At 35.0% G+C, this 17416-nt stretch overlaps 4 protein-coding genes, 1 long non-coding RNA gene and 1 other non-coding gene across 6 annotated transcripts; 3 read left to right on the forward strand and 3 right to left on the reverse strand.

Moving 5' to 3' along the window:
* The first annotated feature begins 5125 nt into the window (after positions 1-5125).
* On the forward strand, positions 5126-6896 carry LOC105959077 (arogenate dehydratase 1). The gene has a single exon (XM_012983100.2). The coding sequence runs from the start codon at positions 5288-5290 to the stop codon at positions 6578-6580; it is 1293 nt and encodes a 430-aa protein (XP_012838554.1). The 5' UTR covers positions 5126-5287; the 3' UTR covers positions 6581-6896.
* A 1768-nt stretch (positions 6897-8664) lies between these two features.
* On the reverse strand, positions 8665-9348 carry LOC105973998 (uncharacterized). The gene has a single exon (XM_012999041.2). The coding sequence runs from the start codon at positions 9346-9348 to the stop codon at positions 8665-8667; it is 684 nt and encodes a 227-aa protein (XP_012854495.2).
* A 1151-nt stretch (positions 9349-10499) lies between these two features.
* On the forward strand, positions 10500-12743 carry LOC105959078 (Pentatricopeptide repeat (PPR-like) superfamily protein). Its single transcript, XM_012983101.2, has one exon. It carries the CDS (start codon positions 10655-10657, stop codon positions 12533-12535), a length of 1881 nt encoding a protein of 626 aa, XP_012838555.2. The 5' UTR covers positions 10500-10654; the 3' UTR covers positions 12536-12743.
* A 1145-nt stretch (positions 12744-13888) lies between these two features.
* LOC148765445 (uncharacterized) lies at positions 13889-14520 on the reverse strand. Its single transcript, XR_016029597.1, has 2 exons — positions 14411-14520; positions 13889-14211 (listed from the first exon to the last, which is right to left on the reverse strand). It is a non-coding gene; the product is annotated as an uncharacterized LOC148765445 (long non-coding RNA).
* LOC105958860 (putative phytosulfokines 6) lies at positions 14099-14862 on the forward strand. Its single transcript, XM_012982864.2, has 3 exons — positions 14099-14238; positions 14385-14461; positions 14572-14862. The coding sequence occupies exons 1-3, from the start codon at positions 14139-14141 to the stop codon at positions 14668-14670; spliced, it is 276 nt and encodes a 91-aa protein (XP_012838318.2). The 5' UTR covers positions 14099-14138; the 3' UTR covers positions 14671-14862.
* Positions 14863-15232: 370 nt separating this feature from the next.
* TRNAR-CCG (transfer RNA arginine (anticodon CCG)) lies at positions 15233-15305 on the reverse strand. Its single transcript has one exon. It is a non-coding gene; the product is annotated as a tRNA-Arg (tRNA).
* Positions 15306-17416: the final 2111 nt, after the last annotated feature.

Genomic DNA, 17416 nt, shown 5'->3' on the forward strand with positions numbered 1-17416 from the left:
CATGCTCATAGTCTTAATAATACTGATTCAAATGCATTACTATTTCTTAGTACAAAGCCATCACACACCATAGTTTTGGTGGGAGAATTATTTTTGGCAAGGTAAAGTCGTGTTTCGCCGTGTTGAATGGTGCCGTAGAAATAGCACTTTTAGTTAGTAGTGGTAAGAAGTATGAATAATATGAAGAAAATAAGTAGTATATTTTTAAGTAAATTCAAGTCCATTACAAGGGAAAGTAGGGGAGGGGGGGACTCGAACCCTAGACCGTTACCCTATTGATAAAGGCTAGGTACCAACTCTCCTAATCTGCTGACCAAATGAAACCCCAATCTGCTGACCAACTTCTATTGACCAGTCAAAGCTGAGGACCAACACATTATTGTTTTTTCCAGTTTAATTTTGTGTGTCTTTTCATAAATATGTACTCATGCATATTTATTGTACTTCCTCTTTATTGCAACAGCCATTAATTAAGAGTAACAAATTGATGCTTATTATTTATTTCTTTTTACGACAAGATTATTAAATGCCTAAGCATTTTACGTTACACGATGTACAATCGTTATTTCCCCCTTTTATTATTCATTAAGAAGTGGAAAATTTTAAAACTACATCTTTATTCGCTTAATCGAAAGTAAAATTAAGGGGTCATGTGCAAAAAAACAAACCACAAGGGCTTAAGTGCAATTTATCATAAATAAAAACAAGATATACACGCGGTCTAAAATCTCGTTTCACAAAAAAATCTCTTTAAATTACGATTCTCACATATCCTCGAGTGTTATACATACATGTTACTTTCTTCATCTAAAAATATAAATACGCGGATTACTTTCTTTTTTTTACAGTAAACTATACTAATTTTTTTTTTCCTAAACTATACTTGTTATATTACATCGAGTGTTGAGTTTTTTCGATTAACTTTCGGCTCAATGAACTTGCAAACTACATCTCAATCATTCTAAATAAATGAGATGTTTCAAATATTTTTAAAGTAATAAATATTTATTTTCAAGTTTAATAATTGTAAAAATGAGGAAAAAATAATTGATGTGTATTGAGCTGAATCGGGATACCATCATGAGCAGCGGAGGCCAGATGGTAAGGTCAGTGTTTCCCAATTATTTTGCCAACGGCCCAACAACTATATTTATATTTGTCGCATCCATTATTATTAGTATTAATATTATAATAATTATTATTATTATTAGGGTAAATTACAAACACCCCACTGAGGTATGGTTAAATTACAAAAACACCCCTCTTGTTTGGATAATTACAACGACCCCCTCAACTCCTCAAATTTAGTGGAATTTTCGAGATTATATGGAATATTATCACTTTTGTACCTGTTTTATCTCATTCAAACTCTACATTATGAAACAAGATGATCATAATATGTATTTTTTAGCTTGTATATATCAGTTTGTGGTGCATCGAAAACTGTATTTTTACACAAAACGAGTACAAACTAGAGCACATTCCACGAAATCTAGATGATTATGTTGAATTTGGCACCATAAGGGTGGAGGTGTAAGAAAAAATCATAGTTGATGGGGGTAGATGCAATTATCCAAACAATAGGGGTTTTTTTATAATTTGACCATACCTCAGGGGGTATTTGTAATTTACCCTTATTATTATTATTATTATTATTATTATTATTATTATTATTATTATTATTATTATTATTATTATTGTTATTATGAATAATATTTTATTCTTATTAAACAATGATTGTGCTGTTCTGTAGGGAGTCAATGTTGGTCAGAGTTTAATGCTTGTCATTCTCCAAATATTTGTAATATAGTTGTAGAAATATATTCTTGAATTGTGACACGATAATAATTAGGGGCTAGTTCAATGTATTTGGTGAACAATTATTTATATCTTCTAAAGATGAATTATTTCAATGAAATTATAAAATACAACAATTAATTATGCCGAATTGGTGTAGATAAATGTTTTTATTAGATGAAATGTAAAATAATTTTTTTTTACGATAAATGAGCGGATAATATTACTTTTTCACAGGCCCATTTTCCTTCAAAAAAAAAACCCGATTTACGATGAATTGCATTTTATTCAAACTAAAATCGTATTATGAGTTTATTCCAGTTGTAGTTCATAAAAAAAGGCATTAAAATAATTTACCTAAAAGTTGTACTCCTTTTATTTTAAATTATAAGTTCTTACTTCTTATATATAGATACTAAACTTGTAATGTACACACATTTGATTTAATTATTTATTTCAATTTTTTTAATATTGAAATTTATACATATAGTATTGTAAATTTAATATGGAATGAATTTATTTATTGATAAAACTGGAAAGGCCGTTGCTTTCTGCGGCCCAGTAAAAATTGCTTCTACCCGCTTTTTTCTGTGGGCTTGGGTACTGTGAGCCCATCATGAATCTGATCGTCATTACACGTGTCAAGTTGCCATTCGTTCATAATGCCACAGAGGTGCTAATAAAACTCATTTTGTTTTTTTTTATTATTAAAAATATATAAAATAAGAAAATAAATAATGAACTGCAATTAATAAATATTTTTTAATTTTATATTATTATATATTATTTAAATAAAAAAAAAGGAAGGCCCGACCGGCGGCTCATTAGTTCACGAATAACTAAAAAAAAACTCAAGCCTGAAAAGCTCGAGTTCAAATTCCAGTTTTTTTCGAGTCGTCTCATCAAGCTCACGAGTCGTCTCAGCTGGTTAAGCTACCTTAGTTATAATGGTGACGATGGGAAGTCCACCCAACCATTTTTGTTTGTGTCATTTTCATTTATTTGCATCCCTACAATTTTAGGGCAGCTGTCTTTTTCATTTAATTTGGGAAATATCTTATATGTTATAGATTTTGAAGAAAGTTATATAAACCGCAGATGTTATTTTTGTTAGCGAACTCTTTGTCACATACTAATAAGAAATTAAAGTGGACAGATTCAAATATACATCAATACTGTCTTTTGAAATAAATGATGTGCAAAGTTTAAATTATGAATTAATTAAAGTCGACAAATACATGATTTATAGATGCTACATCGAGTTAAATATGAACATGGTATCGTATTACTTTAGATTTGCAAACAATTACGCACGTATATATGTTGAGTGTACGTAGATTGTGTCTTCGATGTATACAGGTGCACGTATAAGTAAATATTACTTGTAGAGTTAAATTGAGTGCAACATATAATTAATTATAAACTACACAAATGCAATATTAATTTGAAATTAGCTCAAATTCCAAACAATAGTATTAATGCAAATATATTTCAAATGTAGAAAGTATATATGTTGTAAAGCACACAAATATAGGCAGTGCCTAACCTATGTAAGCACACACCTCTAAAGCATGCCTAACGTCTAACGACTTCCAATTTTGTAATATTACTTGCCTAATACAATATTCTTATGTATAATTAATTCTAATGACGATGGTTGGTTATGTTTTAATTTAATTCTTTCTTTTAAATGAATTTGTGTTTATTAAGAGTTTCTGAAAACAAATTATAAAGTTTCTTTTTCTTTTAGACATAATTTGGCTGCCATTGTAAAAAATAAAATTCACTGCTACGGTAAAAAGTGTTTGTATTAAACAAAATTACTTTATTTTTTGGATTTTTGGCACTTTGCACCCTTGAATTACACCCTTTTGGCACTTTGGCAGATTGCACCCTTTAAACATAAATTGTTTGGCACTTTACACTCCAAATCATTTTTGGCTTAGAAAAATTACCTGCAACTTGTTGAAAATCTGAAAGATGGCAAATTCACAATTCTCTAATTATCTATCATCTTCCCCCAATTCTTAATCATCGTTCCACCATTTTTATATTTCGTCATATTAATCAAAAAATCATAAATTCTTCTTAGCCATCTCTATTTGCCATAATATGTAAATTTTGAACTAAAACTCAAGAATGGTAGGAATATATAGACAAGAGTCCGATAACACACCTTCAGAAAATTAAATTTTATTCCATGACAACGCTATTTTTTTTAATAATTTTGTAGATCCAAACTATTCAATGGGAGCACAAAAATCTCCTCATCATGAAACCAATAGGCATCACCTTTCTATCACCAAATAAACTTCTCAGTAGCCTTATTTTGTCATTTGACAATTCAAAAAAAAATTGAGGGCTCGACCTAAAATTTCCAGTTATATTATTTTTCATACGCAAAAGAAAAAAAAAAGTGATTTACTATTATTGTTTAGTATTTATACCGATCTTACCATTGAAATAAGGGCTAAAACGATTTTAGGATTTTTTGATTGAATGGATGAAATATACAAATAGTGGAACAGTGATTAAGAATTGAGGGAAGAGGATAGATAATAAGAAAATTATGAATTTGTCCATCTTCTAGGTTCCCAGCAAGTTGCAGGTAAGTTTTCTAATCCAAACGTGATTTGTGGTGCAAAGTGCTAAACAATTTATATTTAAAGGGTGCAATCTGCCAATCTTGCAATTTAAGAGTGCAAAGTGTCAAAATGGTGTAATTTAAGGGTGCAAAGTGCAAAAAACCCTTATTTTTCAGATTCTTCTGTCACAATATATTTTTCACTGGTACAACGTTTCGTGTTTAATTATAAACAAACATTCTCCAATTAATTCGCTCAAAATATATTTCACCAAAATAAAGTGAAAATAACCTCTAAAACGAATGCAAACATTGTCGTAACATGATGAATTTAAATTTATTTTTGTTAAGAGTTGTGTATTCTAAAATCTAATATTAATCAATTACTAGAGTATGTAGCACGATAGCAATTTTCATACATGATAATTTGATTTCATGGATAATAAAATAAAATTTGAATTGTGTAATCATAGAGGTTGAATCTAGACTATACACAATACATCCATTACATACATACATCTTTGATTACAAATTTTGATGATTTTAAATTATGAATTTGAAACCTAAACATTTTATCTTACGTGCTTTGAAAAATTATTTTGTTAAAATGAATATAGAGTCTTAATTACAAATTAATTAGAAGAGAAAATTGAACATAGTCTTGATTACAAATTTGGCAAGGAAAATTGAAAGGGGGTAGGTATGAGATTATATATTGACCAAAAAACCAACTTCACGCGCCCATCTTCACGCGCTCATCTTCTTCCCAATATATAAACCCTTCACTTCTCTTCCCTTGTTTTTCAGCTTGCACGTTCCCTTCTCCCGGAGAACTGTACATGCTCATTCTTTCCTTTTCTTTTTACCCCTTCTATTTAATTCTATTTCTACTTTGACCCCTCAACTATGAAATCTATTACTTCTTCTTCCCCTTTAGATCTGAAGTCCATGACCCGAATTGCGCCACCACCGGGTCTCGGGTTGACCCACCACCGGGTGGTGGTTGTTGTTCCCCGCCGTCTCTTCATACAATGCGTCAACGCCAATTCCAACTCCACCTACGGCGGCCACGTAGGCAGGGCCCGCCACGAGTGGCAGAGCGCCTGCGCCATTCTCGCCAGCAAAGTTGTCTCCCAACAGCAGGACACAGAGAAGAGCGGAGGCGGCGCCGACGGTCTCTCCGCCGTCAACGGCCACCCCACCCTCGGCCTCGTTCCCGTCAAGGAATCGTCCAGCTACCCCGCCCCGCTCCCGAAGCCGCTCAGCATCACAGATCTATCGCCGGCGCCGATGCACGGCTCTCCACTCCGCGTCGCCTACCAGGGAGTCCCCGGCGCGTACAGCGAAGCCGCCGCCGGCAAGGCTTATCCAAATTGCGAAGCCATCCCCTGCGATCAATTCGAGGTGGCGTTTCAAGCCGTGGAACTCTGGATAGCCGATAGAGCCGTGCTGCCGGTGGAGAATTCGTTGGGCGGTTCAATCCACCGGAACTACGACCTCCTCCTCCGCCACCGCCTCCACATAGTCGGAGAAGTCCAGCTCCCGGTCCACCACTGCCTCCTGGCACTCCCCGGCGTGAGGAAGGATTACCTCACGCGCGTAATCAGCCACCCGCAGGCGCTCTCCCAATGCGAGCACACACTCACAAAGATGGGCCTCAACGTCGCGCGTGAGGCGGTGGACGACACCGCCGGCGCCGCCGAGTACATCGCGATGAACAACCTCCGCGACACGGCGGCGATCGCCTCCGCACGCGCCGCCGAGCTTTACGGGATGCAGATCCTGGCCGACGGGATCCAGGACGACTCGGGCAACGTGACCCGGTTCGTGATGCTGGCACGTGAACCGATAATACCCCGGACGGACCGGCCGTTCAAGACCAGCATTGTTTTCGCCCACGACAAGGGTACGAGCGTGTTGTTCAAGGTGCTGTCGGCGTTCGCATTCCGCAACATCAGCCTCACCAAGATAGAGTCGCGGCCGCACCGGAACCGCCCCATACGGCTGGTGGACGACGCCAACGTCGGCACGGCCAAGCACTTCGAGTACATGTTCTACGTGGACTTCGAGGCGTCTTTGGCGGAGGCGCGTGCGCAGAACGCGCTGGCGGAGGTCCAGGAATTCACGTCCTTCTTGAGGGTACTCGGCAGCTACCCCATGGATATGACACCGTGGACCCCCTCCTCTCGCCACGATTAATTAATTAATTATTTATTTATTTACCCCGGTACAAAACGTAATTAAGTCACACAAGGGGGGTGTATTTGAATTTTGTATTTCTCCTTAATATTTTTAAATTTTGACTGGAAATAGTGTGAAAGAGAGGCAAGAATGGTAGGTGAGTATAAGTTTGTGGTCTAAATTTAATTAGTTAATTAATTAATCAATTAATTAATTAATGAATTGTTGTGTGTGAATCGTATAGGCCCTCAATATGTGGGGCTAAGCTTGTACATTTACAAGTGAACAGTGTTGTATATTCAAAGAAAATAAATATATCACGATCTGGAACAAATCTTCTTTTATTTTTTATTTTATTTGTTAATTATTTTTCATGTTGTTGCATTTCTCACACGTTGATGTAATGATGATATTGTACAAACACTAATTGCAACATCTAGTGATGTGGTTCCAGGTGATTTGATGCAGGCCACTAGCTAAAATTAAAGTATTGAAACCACTTTTATAATTTATTTAATGCAAGGGATTAATTATTTTGAACGGTATTTTTTTATTGAAATTTAAAAATATTAGTTTGAAAGAAAAAAAAAAATTGGCACATGGTTATATGGATGTATAAACTAGTGTGAATAAATAATAATACAACTAGTCAAGGACTCAATTATAAATCAAGAAGAGAGTGTTTGGTAAGCATATAGTGAAAGGGCAGGAGGATGTGTGTATGTGGTAGGTGAATTTGATGGCCGGTAGGTGGGGCCGGAAAGGATTCATGTTGGTGGTAGTTGACACACAATTTCATTTTATGGAAATTACTTTTCTTTTTTAATTCTATTTTATTTTATTTTATTTACATATATGTATACTACTGGAATTATTCATATACACGTATTGTACAGGGCTGGAAGACCAGCCCTCATTATGTGGTTGGGTGGGGGCGGTGGGGGTGGCTGGACTTCTTCGACCCTACACCCGGTCATAAACACTAGGTAAATCTTTCTTTTTTTTTCCCCTAAAACCCCTAAATGTAAAACTTAACGAGAAAATATATCATAAAATACAAAAAAAGACACGTGGCAGCAGAAGATCCACTAGGTGTTTATTACCGAGGTCGAAAGAGTCAGGGTGTGTTTCATGAACATTTATTTAGTTATTTATTATTTTGCAGGGTTGTCTAGGTCCAAGAGGGTTGTACTTTTCAAACCATAATCTTCCAATAAATCATCTTTGATTTCTTCGTGAAAAGTGGATGCTTGTCGAGATGGGGATTTTCGTTTAGGGAAGAAAATTTGTGATGTTTTTTTATTTAATCGCGTAGTGTTGTTAATTAATTATAATTATTATAATATATCTTAATAGATATTTTTTTTATTTGAGTTTACAAGGTTAAAAATGTAATTTATAAAAAGTACAATGTGTGTACGGTGGTGTACGATGTGTTTTTACTGGACTCGTACATTATGTTTTAAATTTCTAATGTCGTACTAGGTTGTACTACATCGTACACATAAATCAATGGATAAGATTAAAACTTAAGTGTTTTGTACGTAGAAGATTAAAAAAATTAGGGTCCGAGAAATACAGCCCTCTCGGACACTAGACAACCCCTAATTTTGCACCTAACTGTTAGTTGTTACGAAGTTCGGCCCATTTTCCGAATTAGCCCATCAAATCGAAAATTCATTTACATTTAGTTGCACAACTGAGTATGGGTTGGTCATAACTTTTTGGGCCTTATAACTTTTTTCTGGCCCAATAGATAAAATTATATATCAACTACAAAGAATCTAGAATCAAAGGAAATTCTATAGTGCACCCGGTTATTAACACCGTGTGATTAGACCGCCGATTTAAACATAATCACACACACGTGTAATTATGCATAGTGGATGATTATTTATTATCATCTACGATTAACGAATACCTAGTATAAATACTCCGATATAGCATAATCTCAGGAAACCATGTTTCTATTGAGTTCTAGAGCCACCAATTTTTTTTTGAAGGCAAATAAAAACAATTTTATTAAATAAACTTCTCCCAGTATTGAGGAAGAATATAATCTTCCATCATATCTATTACATTTTGTTGAACAAGAGAGGGAGCTAAAGAATTCCCATCTCTTTTAACAAATGAAAAGGAATAGGTAAGAAAAGTTTTGCTGATGGACAAGCACTCAGAAATAATGCCCCGAACGACTCCATGCCATCTACTCCCCGATGAAGAGCATTTATCAGCTCGAGACTGTCACCTTCAGCCATAATTTCTCTCCATCCTCGATCAATAGCTACCATCATGGCGTGTAAAGCTGCTCGGGCCTCTCCATCTGCTATCTTTGGTCGACCTTGAAGCTTACGAATACTCCACCAGACACACTGGTTATTATGATTCCACGCCACCATAGCCACTTGGAAGTATTCTTTTTCCTGAGAAAAACCTGCATCAAAATTGATTTTGATAATTTCAGCCGGCGGAGGCGACCACTTGGAAGCGGCAGCTTTAGGTGTACCAGAATGAGCCTCACATATAGAAGCCCTACGATATTCGTCAAGAAAATTCATACTCCATCCAACAATATCATTCTTCACACATTTTAAACCCCCAAATAATTCAACATCACGAAGATACCATATTCTCCAACATACTGTAGCAGCCAATTCAAAAGCCTCTCGACTTAGGTTTATATGAAGATAACACAGCCAGGCACTAAAGTTGGGAAAATTAGTGTTCACATCTTGCAAACAGAATGGGAGATCTCCCCAAATGTCTCTCAGTTTACAACATTTCATAATGTGAAGCGTGGAGCAATTTTTCTTCGAAACAATTCTATGTTCGTCGTTAGAATATCAGAGCAAGCTCGCTAGAGAAAAACTCGAACTTTTGGGGGCACTTTTGAATTCCAAATGAATTTTCATTTTTTTTTTGGTGAAAATCACTACCATTTGCTTCTGAAATTCGACCCATGTAGCCATTTGTAGCGATGCTATTGTGATAGCATGATCGCACGCTAAAATTTCCATTTTTGGAATAATGCCAAACGTATTTATCCTCTGCTTCCAAACATCCCAGCAGAATTTCCATAATTCGTTCTCTATCCACCTCCCACATTAAATTATCGGTAATTTGTGCATTTCAGGCTTTATTTGAAGTGTCTATAAGGTCGGCAACCTTATCGGGAAAAGCAGTTTGTATTGGTCGCTTTGTGATAATATGGAATGCACTATTTAATTCTATATAATTATCTCATAAAATTTATTAAATTATCCAATGAATTAATAGTTATATCAACTTTTAAGATAAATAAACCTCTTACAATCTACTATTTGTTTCTATAAAATGATTTTCGTTTCGATTCAATATTTAACAACCATGATCATTACCATTAAGTTTAATAATTAATAAAAAAACGTAAATTCTCTAAACCGGTGACTTTGAAGATATTTAATAGTACAAGGGTGTCTGGTTAAGCTTAAAGCTTACAAGTTATAAGTTGTTGAAAAGAGTTTATGATATGCTTAAGAGCTTATTCGTTCCTTTTCCAAAGTGATTATAAACTTTTTGTTTTTAGAAATCAGTTTTTTTTAACATTAAAAAGCTCATAATCATTTTGGAAAAGCGTTTGCAAACACCATCTAAAATCTTTTGTAATTTAAAAAAAAAATCTTAAAAACAAATAAATAAGTTGATGGAGACTGGAGAGCATTTAAGATCTTAAAAAAATATTTCTGTCCACTTTTTTATTTAAGATCTTATAGTGATCAAAATAGCTTATAAGCTTATTATTCAAATATTTTAAAAAATAATTATAAAAATAAGACTAACAATTAATAATAATAATAATAATAATAATAATAATAATAATAATAATAATAATAATAATAATAATAATAATAATAATAATAAAAAGACTTGATTTCAAAGTCTGCAAACACCTTACGTGTCACCCAACTAGTGGTTCACACGAGCCACAATCTGCATGCCAACAATGCCGATAAGGTATTAACGATAAACCCCAAAAAAGAAAAAGAAAAAAAAAACTGTTCTCTTCCATCGGAAGAGCTGCTCCACCACTCGCCGGCGAGATCCAACACACCAATGGCGGCCATATACAATTCCATGGACTGGTCACGCGCCGCCGGCATAACCTCCAACAACAGAAAACCCCACCAATTCACACACCACTGCACAAACAACAAAACCAAAAACACTTCCCCCTTCATCTCTCTCCTCTTCTTCAACTCAAACCCTCCCCCCACCAGAGCCGATTCCTCCGCCGCATCATGTTCCTCGCCGCTCGTGGAAGACGCCGCCGCCGCCGCAGCAGTAATCGAGCGCTCTCTCAATCCCCAGGAATTCAATTCACCCCGAGATCACAAACAACTAAATGCCCTAATCTGCACTCTGTTCAAGGATCCCCAAACCGAAAACCTCGCCCACGATTACTACCAAAAGGCCAAATCCGACCCGGATTTCCGACCCGAACGATACACACTGAAGCTCCTAATCAGGTACTTGACCCGATCCAACAACTGGACCTCCTTATTCTCATTCTGCCAAGATCTCGCCCAATTCCGGGTCTTACCCGACCGCTCCACTTGCTGTAGATTAATCACCACATGTATGAAAGCTCGAAAATTGAAACTCGTCGACAATTTTCTCGATGTTTTCTTATCTAACGATGCTGTAACCGCCGTTTTGGCATTCAATTCCGCCATGAAAGGGTACAACCAGTTGCACATGTACAGTAGCACAGTTGTTCTGTACCATAGGATGAAATTTCACGGCCTGGATTTAGATTTAGAACCTCATTGTTACTACACTGTAATGGAAGCTTATTTGAAATTGGGCCAGCACCAAAACGCAATTGACATCTTTCGAGACTTCGAGAATCGGAAACTGCCCGATAAAAAAACAGGGCAGCCTAACTCGCCGTTTAACTACTCCAAGATTTACTGGATTCTCTGCGAATCGTTGGGCAAGACAGGGAGAGCTCTCGAAGCTCTCGATTACTTTCGAGAGATGACGAAGAAGGGAATACCCGAAGACCATTCTTTGTACTCGTCGTTGATAAGCTCGTTTGCGAGCTCGGGGAATTTGGAAATGGCGGAAGAGCTCTTTATAGAAGCCGAAAGCAAGAAAATGCTGAGGGATCCGGCTCTGTTCTTGAAGTTAGTGTTGAGATATATCGAAGAAGGGCTCATGGAGAAAACACTCGATGTTGTTGCGTCAATGAAACGGGTCAACATTAGGGTTTCGGATTGTATCTTTTGTGCAATCGTAAATGGCTACTCCAAAAAAAGAGGTGCTAAATCGGCGGTCCAAGTGTACGAAGATCTAATCTCGCAGGGGTGTGAGCCGGGGCAAGTGACCTACGCTTCGGCATTGAGTATATACTGCCGCCTCGGACTCTACTCCAAGGGCGAAACGGTCTTTTCCGAGATGGAGAAGAAGGGGTACCGTAATTGCGTGGTGGCATACTCCAGCATGATCGCTGCCTACGCGAAAACGGGGCGGACGAAAGAAGCGAACATGCTCGTGGCAAAGATGAAACAGAGAGGGTGTGAGCCGAACGTGTGGATCTACAATTCTATCCTCGACATGAACGGGCGGGAGTCGAATATGAGGCTGGTTGAAAAGACATGGAAGGAGATGAAGAGGAGGAGGATTGTGCCGGATAGGGTTAGTTACACGAGTGTGATAAGCGGTTACAATAGGGTTAAGGAGTTCGATAAGTGTATAGAGTATTACGAGGAGTTTAAGATGACAGGTGGCAAGATTGACAAGGCGATGGCGGGTGTCATGGTTGCGGTTTATTCGAAAACGAACCGGGTCGCTGAGTTGGTGGAGCTTTTGCAGGATATGAAAATGGAGGGGGCTGTTTTGGATGCTAGGTTTTATAGCTCGGCTATGAGTGCTTTGAGGGATGCTGGTCTTCAAGTGCAGACTAGGTGGCTGCAAGAAATGTTCAAGTATTAATCTTGATTTCTTGTTTTGTGATTAATTTTTTTTTTTTTTTTTGTTTTTGCCAAAATTAAAAAGAAAAGAATGGTGAAATAGGTGGAAATTGGAAAGTACATTGAGTGGATGGATTAACTGCAATGTTTTTACATGATGTATCTGCATGCATTTTATTAGTTGAAATGTAAATATATTATCTTGTAGATTGAATATCAACTTACCAAAATGAGAAGACCTACAAAATATCAATTGCAATTACGTGGGGTGCAATTAGACCAACCCAACTTAAGAAAACTATTGTTAAATTGGCAATTGCCTGAAGCCTCGTTTGGTTGGGGAGATTAGTCATTATTAACTAAATAATTGAACTTTATCTAATGTTTGATATCCCTAATATAATCGCCAAATACTAAGTTATCATGATTTATTTTGACCTATCTTGCATGTTAGGGAGTTTTTTTGTTGAACGTATCGGGATCCAATAGAATAATTGGGTTTTTATTATATTATTTAATCTTATGTTAACTAATCATATTTTGTAAACCAAACAAGGCCTTAGTAAATCGGGTTCAATAGACAATAATCATCAATTATAAATATGCAGCTCATCAATCTACCTAGCCTTATCAATAGGGTAAAAGGTCTAGGGTTCGAGTCCTCCCTCCCCTACTTTCCCTTGTAATGACTTGACTTACTCAAAAAAAAAAAAAAAATGTCATCCAAGCTGCATATGTACATGATGACATAAAATAAAGTGAAATAAAATGATTAAATGACAAGTAGTAATAATAATTAAAAAAAGAATAAAAAAAGAACATTCTTTGTATGCCACACAAAAGAAAAAAGTGATTATCTCAAAGACAACTAATATTAGATTGAAGAGAAATGAAGTTAGGTATGTATCTCAACAAAATGAGACTAATAAAAAGTGATTATCTCAAAGACTCACTCCACTTAGGATTGGTGGAGTTGCCACTTAACATTATATATATATATATATATATATATATATATATATATATATATATATATATATAATGTTGCATAACAATTGCATGTGCATGGATCTAATTGATTGCTTACAAATTGTAATTGTTTTATTTATTTATTATTATTTTTCTGGCTAAAGTAAATGAAATTTGACTTGAGCAGAGATAATGTAAAAAAAAAAAAACAATCTTGCAGATTGATTTTGGAATTGTTACCTGGACCACTAACTTGACAATGACCAAAGCAAAAGCCTACATATATATATATATGATATGTGGTATAGTATATACTATATGGGATTCTTGTGGATTTAAATTGATGCAGTGATAAGCATGTCATCAGTTAATATAAAATAAATATGTATCTTTAAAAAAAAAAGTGAAATAAAATGTTTAATACTTTTTATTGAAAAATATATATATATAAAAGAGAGTTTTATATTCTAAACCCGTGACTTTCTTTTTCAAGTAATATGATATACTAATTTTCTTATTTATACTATATATGCTCTTCTTCTTCTCCACCTCTCCCAACTCCCAACAAGAATCACCTTTTCTCTCCACACAAAAACACACACACACACACACACAAAAACACACACTGAATAAAATCTAGTGGAGTTTGAGGAGCTATGAAAAACCCCAATTTCAATTCTTTAGCTATAATCCTCCTCCTTGCTTTCTTCATCACTACCTCAAATTCCACTGCCAGAAAATTGGCATCAAAACAAGGTAAATGGTATATATATATATATATATATATATATATATATATATATATATATATATATATATATATATATATATATATATATATATATATATATATATATATATTCACACATATCATATAACATATAGTTTTTTTGTTAATGCAGGAGAAGTAGATGAGAACATGACTCACATAAAAAGCAAGGACTCTGTCGTAGAGATTGGAAAAATCGACTCTTTTGACGTAATTTCCTCTTCTCTCTACCATTCTTGATCTTTTTTTTTGCAGATGCATGTGTGTGTGTGTGTGTGTTTTGCTTTTTGTCTGAACATGCAAATAATAATATGAAACAGATGGAGGAGTGTCAAAATGAAGATTGCTTGATTAAGAGAAGGGTTATTATTGCAGAAGCTCACCTTGACTACATCTACACTCAGCACCTTCAACCTTGAAACAAGTATATTTTGTCTATGGGTAAAGTAAACCAGGCCTTACTTACACTAGCCAAATTAATTACATAAAATAATTAAATAAATAAATAATCTGGTTGAATTTATGAATGTTAAAACCTTGTTGTGATGATCTCTATCGAGTTTCGGTAATTGTGTTTGATCTTTAATTTACCTCAATTATTTTTTTTCATACATGTTATATTTATCATTTTTATTCTATTTCAACAGACCATCAAATATTTTTATCAAACAAATAATATATTTTCAGAATTGATTCATTAGGTTTATAAAACAACTTTTCAACATTTTCACACCATTGTCATTTTTATTCAAGAAGAAATACAGGCAGGGGGATTCAAATTTGGACAGCTCAGCAATTTTGTTAGACAGTTGGGGAGGTATGTGCAAATTGCAATACCAATTATGAATGTGACATGAATAATGCAAGAAAAATGGCAAAAAATAAAATAAAATACAAGAAATTAAGATAAAAACAAGAAAACATGTGACTTTGAAATATTCATTTAGCAAGGAAATAGTGAAAAAAATAAAATGTTATGATCGATCACAGTGGGATTTGAACCCACGACCTTTAGATTCGGAGTCTAACGCGTTATCCACTACGCTATGTGATCATTTATAACAGAGATGCAGATAAAGATAAACAATAACAAGAACAACAAAGTTTTGGCATTTTCCAGAAATTGAAACTGGGAGGAGAGAGATAGTAACAATAACATCAAAAAAAGACAAAAGCAAATGGGAAAAAACTAAAAACACATGAAAATAATCACGAGATAGTATTTATTTTCCGTGTAAAAAAATACAAATTAACAGAGAGAATCGATATTAAACAAGGAGATTACAGATTTACCTTTTTTCTGCAGCCGTAATCCGATCAAGCAACGAAGAAATTTCCAATTTTTCATTTTTTTTATTTTCCGGTAATTGAACAAAATGAGATGAAGAAATCTTTGGGAGGATCCATGAATTCTGAATTCCCGATCCGATCCGATCTGATCTGAGAGAAAGAACAAAAGCAATTAACTGGGGAATTAGGGTTTTTGCTTTTCCTTTTGAAATGGGGGTTATTCGTTTTATTTTATTCGGCGTTATTTAATTTGGGCCTATTTAAATTATTTAAGCCCGAATTTATATATATAGCGGCCTTATCAATTTAGAAAAGTGGCCCGAGTTAGACTGCTGAGCCTATTTACTTGATGGTTGGTTTGCTTTGTAATTATTTTGTGAAAAGTTTTAAGGCAATCGAAATGATTTATACGGTACTAAAATTACGAATATCGTTTCAGTCACTATACCCATTTGTCTCTCTAAGTTTACTCAAATCCCCAACACTCACAAGAATCCTCACAAATCCTCTTAAATCATCCAAATTTCATAGAAACTTTGAAGGTAGATTCAACTCTAAGTTAGTTATATTTCAATTATTTAATGTTTATTTTGTTAATTACATATTAAAAACATCAAGAAATCGAAATCTAGGGTTTTTTTTTCCGCACTTGCGTAGTTCACACGCCCAAAACATGCGTTCAAAATCGATTTTCACACTCAATTTTGAACACCCGTTTTGGGCGTGGGTTGGGGAAGGAGCTCGCCCAGTTTGGGCGTGGTTCGAGAAGGCGTACGACCGATTCAGGCGGGAGCTAGGAGTGTTTTCCATACATGCATAATTATTTCTAATGAAATCTGAGGCCCAAAATCGACGACATAAAATTTTGCAGGCCCCCCAACACTTTGGACCAAAAATACTTGCATATAATAATTATTTGGTCATAAATAGTTAACAAATAGTATGGGTACCAAAATAGTTTGTTTTAAGGGATAATTAGTGAAAACACCCCAATTCATTTACTTATATAAGGGTGGATATAACCTCTTTTTCATTATTAGTGAGAACCCCCTACCTTATATTAAATAATTTATTTTTTAATTAATATTATATTTAACATTACTAATATACCTAATTTGTCCTTCTATGTTATATTTAAAATAACCAAACCTATTTTACGTTATATCTATTTCTCTTATTTCTCTCTCCCCTTTCTCTCTATAAACCGCCGCCTCCAACCCTCCCCATCTCTGCATTGTCGATGCTGCCATCCAACCATCTTCAGTCTCTGTGTCGTCGTCTACTCTCTCCCATCGGTGTTTGTCCCTCCACCGCCGCGAAAAGAAGGCGGTCTCCACCCCTGGAATTCTCTCGTCATGGACGGTATTAGGGTTTTCGGTAGGGAGAATGACGAGACTACGCAGCGGCGCTAGGGTTGATATTGCGTTTGAGATTTCAATAGAGACCACCGCCAATATTATTTGATTGTTGTGGTTCTTCTTCTTCTCTGATTTTTGTAACCCAATTTTTGAATCTCAATTTCCTTAGTTGGAGATTTTGGTTGAATTCTTATATTGAAGACTAATTTTGTGTTCAATCAATAGTATATTGGATGTTTGTTTTTTGTTGAAATTGTGTTGGTGTTATTTACAGATATATAGTTGTTTTCGTACAGTAATATAGTTGTTTTCGTACAACAATATAGTTGTTTTCGTACAGTAACATAGTTGTTTTCGTAATAGTCGTTTTAATAATAGTCGTTTTAATAATAGTCGTTTTAATAATAGTCGTTTTATTGGCATATAGTTGTTTTAACTGAAAACTAAAATAATATAGAAAAGGAATATTTAAAGAAAAATATTAAAAAAAACATAATTTTTTTTTTTAAATATTATT

This window comes from Erythranthe guttata, chromosome 14, assembly GCF_056151865.1.
Source record: "Erythranthe guttata isolate IM_541 chromosome 14, IM_541, whole genome shotgun sequence".
NCBI lineage: Eukaryota > Viridiplantae > Streptophyta > Magnoliopsida > Lamiales > Phrymaceae > Erythranthe > Erythranthe guttata.

Excerpts from the sequence above, each read along its gene's own strand:
- LOC105959077 (XM_012983100.2), top strand. The coding sequence starts at position 5,288 with ATGAAATCTATTACTTCTTCTTCCCCTTTAGATCTGAAGTCCATGACC.
- LOC105973998 (XM_012999041.2), bottom strand. The coding sequence starts at position 9,348 with ATGAAATGTTGTAAACTGAGAGACATTTGGGGAGATCTCCCATTCTGT.
- LOC105959078 (XM_012983101.2), top strand. The coding sequence starts at position 10,655 with ATGGCGGCCATATACAATTCCATGGACTGGTCACGCGCCGCCGGCATA.
- LOC105958860 (XM_012982864.2), top strand. The coding sequence starts at position 14,139 with ATGAAAAACCCCAATTTCAATTCTTTAGCTATAATCCTCCTCCTTGCT. Across the intron at positions 14,239-14,384 it reads AAAATTGGCATCAAAACAAG|GAGAAGTAGATGAGAACATG; the intron begins GTAAATGGTATA and ends TTGTTAATGCAG. Across the intron at positions 14,462-14,571 it reads GAAAAATCGACTCTTTTGAC|ATGGAGGAGTGTCAAAATGA; the intron begins GTAATTTCCTCT and ends AATATGAAACAG.